The 12,123-nt window shown below is 39.3% G+C and overlaps 1 protein-coding gene across 2 annotated transcripts in view; it reads left to right on the top strand.

Moving 5' to 3' along the window:
- The window catches only part of LOC145991021 (glutathione hydrolase-like YwrD proenzyme), a 90,162-nt gene that overhangs the window by 47,422 nt on the left and 30,617 nt on the right, over positions 1 to 12,123 (top strand). For both annotated transcript variants that reach the window (XM_083126689.1, XM_083126688.1), the window contains exons 3-6: positions 4,622 to 4,775; positions 5,033 to 5,186; positions 7,872 to 8,072; positions 10,375 to 10,615. In XM_083126689.1, the coding sequence (XP_082982815.1) occupies positions 4,622 to 4,775; positions 5,033 to 5,186; positions 7,872 to 8,072; positions 10,375 to 10,615 (750 nt within the window). The remainder of the gene's footprint in view (positions 1 to 4,621; positions 4,776 to 5,032; positions 5,187 to 7,871; positions 8,073 to 10,374; positions 10,616 to 12,123) is intronic.

The raw sequence follows: 12,123 nt of genomic DNA, 5'->3' as shown, positions 1-12,123 counted from the left end.
TATCTTGGGATGGAAAATGGTTGATGGACAGCTCGTTCCTAAACTTCAATCGCTGCCACCAATTCCACAATCCTGCTACGACATTGTCACCTGTGGATGTTTGGGTGGTTGTATATCCGCTACATGTTCCTGCAGGAAAGGTCAGCTTGCATGTACTGCAGCTTCCAAATGTTCAGATACTGGCACTAAGGAGTGCATGAATATCCGTGACTAGAAAAATGTTATACTATTTTTGTACGCAAAATAAGGTTGAATAAGGCTAACATGCGGATTTATCATACACTGGTACTGTTAATATTTCAATATGGTCTTATGCTTTGAATAATATTATTATTTTGCATCTTTACTTTAGCAATGTTCTATACTTTATTCTGTATTAAAAACCTATTGTCCACAAGAATCACTGTTTTATTCCTAGTTCAAAAGTATGGATACGAAACATTGCACGGATGCACGTAGCCGCCATTTTGTTTTTTAGCGATTTGGAACAAACACCTTAAAATGTCAGATTAGAAAACATAATATTTGGATTCAGCATACCCAAAAACATAATGTTTGACACCCATATCACTATTTTATTTCTGCTCCCTCAAAAGTTAATATGACCTCATTTCGTATAGCCGCCATTTTGTTTTTTAGCGATTTGTAGCACATAGCTTAAAATTTCAGATTAGAAAACATAATATTTGGATTCAGCATACCCAGAAACATAATGTTTGACACCAAGATCACTATTTTGTTTCCGCTCCTTCAAAAGTTAATATGACCTCATTTCGTATGGCCGCCATTTTGTTTATTAGCGATTTAAAGCATATAACACCAAAATCGAGAGTGGCAAACAAAATATTCGTAATCAGCACATCAAATACATTCAGAAAATGTTGTTTGCCCGCTTTTCCTCAAAAATGGTTCCTACAGTCAGAATTTCCGAAAATTGTCCCAGTCTACATTCTATGAACTGTAAATATTCCTTACAAATCTTCTGATTATTTATCTTGTACAAACGCAACAAATACAATAAGTAATATGTGTATGCAGTAATAAATTCATTTACTGAAAGCACCTTTTCTGGCATCAGTGGTCGAAGTAGGGGATGCTGCCTCCAGTTAAGAAAGTTTCACAAAGCATACCCCCAATTAGAATAATTTGCATATTGAGCATCCTCCACCTACTGTATTGTCTCCATGTTGATCCATACAAGGAAGTACCCCCTCGTATCCCCAAAATCGATCAAATATCCCCTCCCTTTTCGGCTAGGAATTTCCATTTCGAGCATTGTCTGACAAGATTTTGTCGGGCTCAGTGACAGATCCTGCGGTGCGGTGCTAGGCTTCGGAGGAGGGGGGGGGGGGGGTGGCCCCTTCAACAGTTGGTTTCGCAGTTCCTTTAACTTAACAACATACAAAATTCCTCTTCATAGACCTAATATGAAAATAAATATGACACATTAATGACACTGTAGTAGAAATTGTTAATTACTGAAGGGGTTCGTATTTGTTTGTCGACTGTCAAACAAATGTTTTGACGAATAATATAATATAATACAATGCCAAAAATGTACACAATATTTAGCAAAATCATCTCTACAAACAAGTACAATGTTGATTGAATTGATGTTTTAAGTCCACTTTATGCACAGTAAGGCTAATCGGGACTGGTCCTATAGTTTAAAGTGAGATCCGAACCACTATGAGCCTCCTCCGGGTATTGAACCTGGGACACCTTGATTACAAGGCGACGACGCTCACACTGAAATGAAACTGTGGTATCGCCATCTTGCAGCAATGCAAAGACGTTCAGTAAATGCTCTTGAAGCAATTGATATGTGCAGTGAAGTAATATTTCCCTGGGTAAACACACGTTTGCGCATATTATGTACAATCCCGGTAACAACAACATCAAATGAGAAATCATTCTCAACTTTGAGGCGGTTGAAGACCTATCTTCGAAATATCATTTGCGAAGAAAGATTAAATGGGTTAGCTGCTCTGAACATTCACCGGGATATAAAAGTTACTTGTGACGACATATTGTCAGAACTCGCACAGAAACCTCGATGCCTAAATTTCAGAATTTAAATTGTTGAACTGTGGTACCTTATTTATTACTGTCTTTAAGACATCAAGTAGTCTTAATCTCTTTAATGTTGTTACAATGTTGAGTGTATATATTTTTTGTTTAAAAATTATATTTGAGCAATTTAATATAAAATATTATAATATCTTTTATATGATGCTTTTCTTCTTATCACAAGTGTGACTTAAAAAATAAAAACATGAAGCATCCATCATAGCATAGCGTTCATTGGGGTAAAATCAAAGTACAGGGTGTCCCAAAAGTCCCTTAACAGCCGCCCTAGAGACGTGTAGTGCAGATATTGACATGATTTGAGTATATAGTAATACTGTAGGGGTAGGGGGAACATGATTACTGTGGGTGACCATGGCGGCGGCCATCTTGGTATCCGCCATATTGGATGGAGGTCATTTTTTTAAATGGGAAGGTATATGTGTGGCACATAATTTTAGGCTAGAATTAAACCAGAAACAAGAATATGAAGCCAGTTTTCAGATATCTTTAATCTGTGAAAAGTTATTGATGCAATGTTGAATAAATGATGACGTATGATAAAGTATGGAAATTGTGATAACTGATACCATATCTCTTTTGTTGCAAGTGTAAGTGACAAAGAACATGATGTTATCCAATGAGGAACGAATTGAGATCGTCCTCATTTCCGCCGAAAGAAGTTCACGGGACATTGCCAATGACTTCAATCAAAGACATCCGCTTAGGCCGCCAGTGTCGCATGTTAGTGTGGCCAATGTGATGAAGCGGTTTAAAGAAACGGGTGCAGTGCACGATAGACGTCGATCGGAAAGACCAAAAACAGCCACGGATGAAGAAACAACAACGGCATTTCTGGCATCATTCGTGAAAAAAGTATTCACCCAAAAAAAGTATTCGACGACTATCCGCCCAATGTGGTGTTAGCAAGAGTTCGATTAGCAGGATTATGCCAGAACACAAGTGGCATCCCTACAAGATGCAATCGCAACAACATCTCAGTGAAGATGATCTTCATAGGAGGGTGGAATTTTGTGAGTGGTGTGTCATGCAACTTGAACGTGACCCTGACTTCTGGCGAAACATTCTGCATAGCGATGAGACATCTTTTTATACCAATGGTGAGGTCAACCGTCAAAACTTGCGGTATTGGTCCTCTGAGAACCCGCACTGGGTAAACCCGGGGAACGTGGTTGGGCCAGCAAAAGTTATGGTGTGGTGTGGAATTTCGAATACCCAAATCATAGGTCCATTTTTCATTGAGGGGACATTGAATGCAGAGACCTACCTGCAGTTGCTACGCGATCTTGTCTTACCTTCAGTGTGTATGCCGGATGGGTCTTTCCCAGAATTTTTTCAACATGATGGTGCACCACCTCATTATGGGAACATTGTTCGGCAGTACCTTGATGTCCAATTTCCTGGTAGGTGGATTGGCAGACGAGGACCAAGAGAGTGGCCAGTCAGGTCCCCAGACTTACTCCTCTTGATTATTACTTGTGGGGCCATCTTAAGGTTATGGTTTATGCAGTTCCAATACGTGATATGCGTCACCTTCGTCAACGAATCACTGAGGCCTGTGCTGCTGTCACTCCCGAAACTCTTTTGAATGTTCCCGTGCATGGGAGACTTGCTTACGGATGTGTTTACGGGAGCATGGCGAACACATGGAGCATATTTTGTAGCGCAATAACTTTTCACAGATTAAAGATATCTGAAAACTGGCTTCATATTCTTGTTTCTGGTGCAATTCTAGCCTAAAATTATGTGCCACACATATACCTTCCCATTTAAAAAATTTGACCACCATCCAATATGGCGGATACCAAGATGGCCGCCGCCATGGTCACCCACAGCAATCATGTTCCCTCTACCCCTACAGTATTACTATATACTCAAATCATGTCAATCTCTGCACTACACGTCTCTAGGGTGGCTTTTAAGGGACTTTTGGGACACCCTGTATATTAATTATCAAATTTATTACAATAAATTTGACCTGTGATCTGGAAAATGTGTTGGATTCATAACCCCCCCTTACGAAAATCCTGGGCACGCGCCTGGATCTCACCATCATTTCAATGTGAGTTTTACAAGATGGCGGAGGGGAAAGGTAATCATATAATGTTCTTCACTCTGAACGTTTGACTACCTAGATGAATAACACTTTGAGTGTTGCACTCACGATTTCTTCTTCAAATTGTTCCTTCATGAATTTCATCTAATCATCACCGAACTAAAAACTCTACCCAGTTTCTACAGCAGGATTAGTTCGGTGACGATCTAAGGAAGACTTTTGATAGAGTTCTATTGTTGGTACAATCTGATATATTATAGGATACTCAGAAACATCCAATTTGATGGAAGTAGTCGAGGACGTTCTGCATTCATCGTCACGATTAAGCTACAGAGGCTAAGGAGCGACATAAAAATAAGGAAATTACTCTATGCATTTTGAATATATCTGTTTAGTTCTTGACTTTTGACTCTCCACTTTTTTACATCACATGCTACCTTTTCTTGTGCTGATTCTTTTGATGTCCTGTTGCCTCAGAAATCTTGGAGAAGGGAGGTAATGCGGCTGACGCAGCCGTGGCGACTGCTGCAGCTCTTCAGGTGACGGAACCCATGAGCACTGGTCTAGGAGGGGACGCCTTCTGCCTCTACTACGATGCCAAGTCCAAGAGGGTGTATGGTATCAATGGCAGGTTGGTATTTCCTATATTTACTTATACATTCTTATTTTCATGTCGAAGTTAAAGATGTGTAGACTTTTCTTCCACTAAACCATGTTTACATTTACTTATTTGTGTATGAAAAATGGCAGACTAATGTACCTCATTACACAAAGAGAAATATTCAAATATAAGGGATAAACAAATGCAAAGGGAAGAAAGGTGAAGAAACGCAGGTATATATGAAACATAATATAAGAAATAGTGTTGAGAATATCTTGTCTTTGCAGTGGCCGTTCCCCAAAAGGCTTAAACTTGGATGTATTGAATGAGATGGGATACAACCAGAATATCCCGTGGCCTTACAACGACGCCAACACAATTACAGTTCCTGGGGCGGCTGCCACGTGGGTGGACACTGTGGAAACCTTCGGATCTGGATTGGTAGGTTCTGGTTTAAGGTATTTCTAAATTTGTGTCAGCTTGTCTGAAAAGAAGAGACAAAATTAACGTATCTCTTCCTGTTTTATGATTCGAGGCTCAGATTTGAGCACGAGGATCTCGACAAGTATTTAAGATACAGGTGAATCAGTACACACACATAATTTGTTTTTCTATATCGTTGTGTGACAACAAGAAGGACGTGACTTCAGTTTATACAATTTACATGAGAGAGGAAACAAGGTATGCTTAGCGGTGGCGTAGCGTTATAGTACGCCCATACGCCCGGCGTTCCCAGATTTAAAATTTCAAAAATGCGTAAATGCTGTGAATATATAGTAAAACTTGACTAATTCCATATATGTTTGAACTTCATGGCATTATAATAGCTATTTTTCGCGATCTGCTTGCAACGCTCCACTTTCAACACTCGTTCTAGCATCTTTTTTCATTGCCTTTCCTGGCCGGACGCCGAGCAGCTTCGGCGTAAAAGACTCTATATTCCTTGCTGTCTTTCTGGAGGGAAAGAAAGCTTCGATGTCTACAGCACGCGCGTAAATGCTCTCTCATACGCCAGCGTACGGAGCAGAAGAGGTCTACCGTGATTGGTTCATGTGACCCTTCCTGCCTTCCTGCGGTAGAATTCTTACCTGGTTCTTCGCGCTCATGCAACTCGTGCTATGTGATGCTACAATACGCAATATTGACTGACGTAACTTTACCAAACTCAAATATACCAATGACCACTGCATTTTATAATTTATCGCACGAACAGCGATGTGCATTAGAAACTAAAAGATCAACACAGTTTTTGTCAAATAAGTTGGTGAAGTCCTCGTGGTAGAAATTCAGCCTGTGGCTGCTTTACCACTTAACACGCAAAACTATTATTTTTTTTATTGTTATTATTTTTTCGTTATTATCTAACTGCTTAATATTGTGTCAATGGAAATGTTTAGCATTCATTTGAAAACTCTTAACATCGAATTGCTTCTGGACAAAATTATTTTAAAATGTTTATCAGCATTCTCAAGATGTAATAAACAGTGGTCTGAATTACTAATCGGCACTGTTACGTCAGTAGAGTTAACGATATTTGGATCATCCACGCACCTCCGTGTCAGAGTTCTTTGCACAGTGCGCCAAGACGACAGAGGTCCCTGGTTCGAATCCCGGCGTCAGCACGGGTGTTCTTTGTAAGTGTCCCTTCATCAATATCATCACTCATATTCATATTCGCAATTAACCAAAAGTGGTAGAAAAGCGAAGTAAAATAAACCAAATCAATCAGTAGGCCTATTTGGATCATCCACAACAATGACGTCTACTGTTGTGCAGAGGCGCTAGTGTTGCCCACGAGACGAGACTTTGGCCTGTCTCGTCTCGTGGAAATGCTGTGAAATGCTGTCTCGTCTCGAAAATATTCGTTTGTCAAAGGGACACATGATCAATCTCGTCTCGTCTCGAATTTTTAAAAGCCTGTCCCGTCTCGTCCCGTGGGCAACACTAAGAGGCGCTTGTGATTCAGATAGGTTTTTAATGACTTGCGTCATGCAGAAAGATATAAAAAAGGTATAAAACACCAGAATTCAAAACATTTGTGGCATAGTGAGGCATCTAAATTTCTAGCTAAAACATGCATGGATGATGTTTTATTGAAAACCCAGCTGACGTCAGGCAAATAAACAATACCTGTGGCGACTAACACCATAAGTAAATTATTAAGCAAGAAAGGGCCGACCCTTCCTTCGGAATTGTCGTTCCCCCCCCCCCCCCGAAATGTGCATGCTACGCCACTGATTCTTAGGAATATATCTGACTCTTAAAAAGAGTCAATACATTGGAGATGGACAGAAGAAAGTCAGTGAAAAAATAGAGCTGTTCAGAAGAGTTTTCTTTTTAAACAAAACTGAAAACCTCATTTTTGGAGTTACGTTCCTCTGGTTCTAATACGACGATATGCAGTCAGTTTCTACTTAAGCCACCATCCTGATTAGTGTATTACATACAGCTCAGTTACGCGATTTTATATAGAAACCTCATGTTTATGTTTTAGTGTGATCTTCCACTGCATTGTTATGAACATTTAATTGTTCGAATCTATGGAAATTGTTAACTAGTTGTGTTGCCACAGCATTGCATTTAAATAACACTATATATATATGGACGCTTTTACGTTGTGCATATGGTAATCAAGGGGTTCTGGGTTCAATACCCAGTGGAGGCATATTATGGTTCGGATCCCACTTTAAACCGTAGATCCAGTCCCGATTAAATGCATAAAATTGACTTTCATTCGCATCAACTTGACTGTGTGCGTATAGTTTATTAGGTCACACATTTCAACAAACTTTGTGTAAATGTTTCATCATACTTCTGGTTGTTCTGCATTAATAACTTGAAAGCGAGTCTCGTTGGCTTCTCTGTCCAATCACAGCGCATATTTTTCAGTAAATTGGTGACGTCATCATAGCAGTACGTCAATCCGTTCTGTCCTTCCTTTTACTCCACGTCATTGAGAGGCTCACTGACTTTCTTTATGTGAGATTGCTAGACATTGTACTGCGGAAAAGCCTCGATAAGTTCTGACAATACAGAGTACTGAAAGTGTTGGGATGTGCTAGATATTAGTATCTATTTAGGCTGGGTTCAATCTGCAGTGAATTATTTGTACGTTTCTAATTGCAGTTGACCTTGGAAGATGTCCTAACACCTGCGATTCGCCTGGCGTCTGAGGGTGTTCCTGTGACAGAGGTGGTTGCGAACTCCTGGAAGACAGGAGAGCGTCTACTTACTTCCAGGCGATATGGAGGGGAACTTCTGAAGGATGGAAAAGCACCTAGATATGGAGAAATCATGACAAATCCGACTCTTGCCCAAACTCTCAAGGTATAGTATCAATTCGTCGTATGAGAACCAGAGGAACGTATCTCCAAACATGCGGTTTTCAGTTTCGTTTAAATAAACTCCTCTGAATTTGAAGAGCTCTATTTGAAGTCACATCGACATATCTCCACTTCTAATCCTTAGCGTATCTCCAATTTACTGGCTCTTTTAAGAGTCAGACATATTCCTAAGAATACATTACTTCCTCTCTCCTGTAAATTTGGTAAATTGCAGTTACAACCCTCTGCCCGACGGAATGTTACATAGGTGAACCCTTTAATGAAAATATCATTGGAGAGAGTGAAAGGAGTGTGTTAGCAAAACTTTGAAAAATTGTGGTTAGTGCTTTGCGCTCTAATTTACCACAGCATCCTATCTCTGGATGATGATTAATGTGTCTCTAATGATTTGCGTTCGTAAACAAGTCAATAAACTTCTCATTGTCCATTGTTGACACCGAAATAACGCAAGAAGTCAAGTAATGCTGGCGAATTCGGCAGGAAGAAACAATTTTATTTGGTGCGAATTGGTGGTCGGCGAAACAGGGCCGTGGAAGTCAGAATAGCTCGGTACCATTGTGTACTTAGTGTCCTGGCGTTCGGCATATTCTTCTCGAATGTGCCTACTTTACATTCCTCAGATAGAGTTTTAGCCTTGCCAACTATTTATCATCATACTATTTTGGTAGATAATGACAGTGTTTTAGAAAATGTTTTTTTAGATTTTTAGAAGAGTGGGCCCTTTATACTGTCCTTACTTCTTATAAAGTGCTGTACTTGTCCTCTGCAGGCCCTTTCACACCTTGCACTCTTAACCTTTCTCAAAGAGCTCTTTACACTCCTTTCTTAACTTTAAGGTAAGGGTTCTAGATAAGGGATTTTTTTCTCGTATAGTACTTAGAACTGTTCAAAATGCCGACCAAGGGACAAGCTTTTACAGGTCATGATCCATCCTCTTGTTTTCATCTTTTGGTAATCCTCCCCGATTTAACAAGTGAAGAACATTTTATAAAAGGAAATCGGTAGAAAGTTAGGGGTCACAAATGAAAAACGGCCAGTCGTTGAATTTTCTTCAGCTTCTTTCAAGCACTTTACTGAAACAATTTTATTTAATGGTCGAAATTCCTAATATTGCTTAACTATAATAAATTAGCACAGTTCACAGCTCCGAAATAGCTGCATAAATTGAACTTAAAACTACTACAGCCATCAGAAAATGATAACATAACAAATGAAATGGCTAGTACAAGGTGCAAACGATACGTGTGACTGTGTAATTGAACGTATTTTTGAAAACTTCTCTCGGTCTGTTTACCATGACTTCCTACACCCAAGAGTCGCCACGCATTAGTTCAATGTACATGTAGCAATATATCCACTTTGTACATTCTCAAATACGCTTTGAAATAGCTGTCATTACAAGAAAATAAGGACTCAGGGCAAAAGTGTGACTTTTGATTTTTCATGCTATCGTATAGTCAGTATTTGAGTACATGTTTCCCTGTGTCTGTTAACAAAAGTCTTGTCTCCCAGGGTTGCTAACAAAGAACATATGTCTCTAAAATGTACCTTTTTCACTTCGACCATAATATATTTCTTGCTAAGTGTTGCACATGATCCCTATTGGTCGAAAACCATAGACTAACATGACACAAGTCACAAAACTGTTTCTTATGACGCTATGTTAATTTCTCTGCCTGTCTTTCCCCCGAAACTTTCCTTCTACAGAGCATTCCCTGACATTCGCTACGAGACTCGGCGGCAAGCTGCCCGGCATCAGCGCTTGTCTTTCCCGGTGAACGGGTCAGCGACAGTCGCTACAGTCGGCTATTAAAATTACAGTTTTCATATTGTGTACTAACCTTGACTACAGAAGGTGTTGAAAATGATGTCCCTCTGCTGCAACACATTCCTGGCATCTCCGAAGGAAATTGTCATTTACACGTGCAAGTTCGTCTACTGTAATTCTCGTACAATACTCTCTTTTAACTCACGGATGGTGTGCGGATTGTCTTTGTATACTTTATTTCCCCATTTTTCTTTCCACTTTTATTCAGAACTGGCTCTGTTACTCTAAACTTTTTTACGAGGTTTAATATAAGCGCTGATGCCGGGCCGCTTTACGCCGAGTCTCGTAGCGAATGTCAGGGAATGATCTGTAGAAACAACCCACTCTGAATTTCCTGTATTGAGGGATTTATTAAAAATTTCTCAGTGCACGAGGCTTTATAATGCGAGAAACTCGCTGCCAATTTTGAAACACACTGTAGTCATAATTAACAACTATTTTCTTACTGTTGGTACAGGAATTAGCTACTTTCGGGAAGAAGGGCTTCTATGAGGGCCGCATAGCCGAAGCTATCGTCGAGGAAATAAGGTACTATGGAGGCGTCATGGATTGTAGCGACCTCAAAAACCACACGTCCACCTTGGTTGATCCCATCACAGTGGATTACAAAGGGAAGACGATTTGGGAAATCCCTCCCAATGGTCTTGGAATAACAACCCTTCTGGCACTTAATATTCTGGAAGGATTTGATCTGAAAGGTAAGAACTACTCTATGTGTAGATGTATGCATATCTGCTCTTTGTTCTGGAGTTAAGTCCTAGGACAAGCCTGGGTGCTCCATTGTTTTGTTTCTAAATCAATCATCATTCATCCTCATCATTTCGATTAACGTAAGAGGTAGAAAAGTGACATAAAATTGGTAAAAGAGATAGGATTGGTTTATATCCACTATATGTACAGGTAGGCTACTACGGAATGAGCCTACAGATTACTTGCCTCCGACGAGGATTGAACCCTTGACAATTTTTATTAGAAAGCTTCCATTGTTAAAGACCTATTGAAAACACATCCCTACAACCTACCCCTATCCTGATCAGTGTTTGGAAGTAACCAGTTACAAGTAACAGTTACTTTTTTAGAAAATGTAAGTGCAACTAGTTACTTTTAAAAGTGAGTTACTGTAACTGAGTTACATTTTTACGATAGAAGTAACATTTTAACAGTTACTTTTACAGTTAAATTGCTATGTAAGTGTCATAAATTATTGGCAATTTTAGACTCAAAGTGAGCCGGAATTTAGTTTCTGCTGTGATATAAAAGCCCATTCTTTGATACATTAATTCTTGCAAACAATAGATGAAGAGGAAAAGACAAAGTTGTTGTACTAAATTTATCTCCTGGCGGTGGTCAGTCGGTAGGCTCCAGCCAGGTGCCAGGAATTTCAAGGTTTATCATATGTTTCGTTTTTCGTTTGGCAGACCTGAATTCCCAAGCGATGTACACGCCTCGGAAGAGGGATGGATTTCCCAGTAGCGGGAAGATACAGTAAGCCTCTAGAATGAAAATTCCTTCCTATTGCTGACAGTTTGCAATTGTCACTTGTATGCTGTGAAGTGTCTCATGTTTCTGTAGTTTGTTCCTCTGTGACCTTATAACTCCCCCCTTCTGTAAGCAGCATCCGATAGTTTTTTCTTTGTTATAATATCGGATTAAGCTGAAAAGAGACGTACTGCAATATTTCAGTGTTTTTACGAAATAATTCAACGATACTGGTAGTATGAACGAAACTGAAGAAGACGAGAGCAAGCAAATGCGTATATGAATGGAAAACAATGTAATTGTTTCCACGTGATTTAATTTATCTCAGTTCCTGATAATTTAAAAATTGAAGTAAAAATATTTCCGGTTAGAATTCGCTTATTTATGATTATTCAGCATTTCCGGACATTTTGAAAAAAAGTAATATATTTTGGTAAGAGCTATTCGTTTAAGATGTTCTTGCAATAACAGATACGACAGATCTCACCATTATTATTGATACAACAGTGAATTACAACATTCAAGTGGCAAACGAAAGAATCAGGAAGACCCTAACTATCATTCTTGCTTGTTTATGAAATCTTTTCAGAGAGAACTGAAGGGGTAAGTTTAAAATGCCATTTTCACCTTCATTGATAGCGCACAATTATAGGCTATTACATTATAATTTTTATCATTTTCTGGTTCATAAACACTTGAAATTGTACAACAAATGTATTTCTCTCTG

Source organism: Lepisma saccharinum, chromosome 8 (assembly GCF_977018435.1).
Source record: "Lepisma saccharinum chromosome 8, izLepSacc3.1, whole genome shotgun sequence".
Taxonomy (NCBI): Eukaryota; Metazoa; Arthropoda; class Insecta; order Zygentoma; family Lepismatidae; genus Lepisma; species Lepisma saccharinum.
Note: the sequence above shows the minus strand (reverse complement) of the source record. Positions and strands in the feature narration are given on the sequence as shown.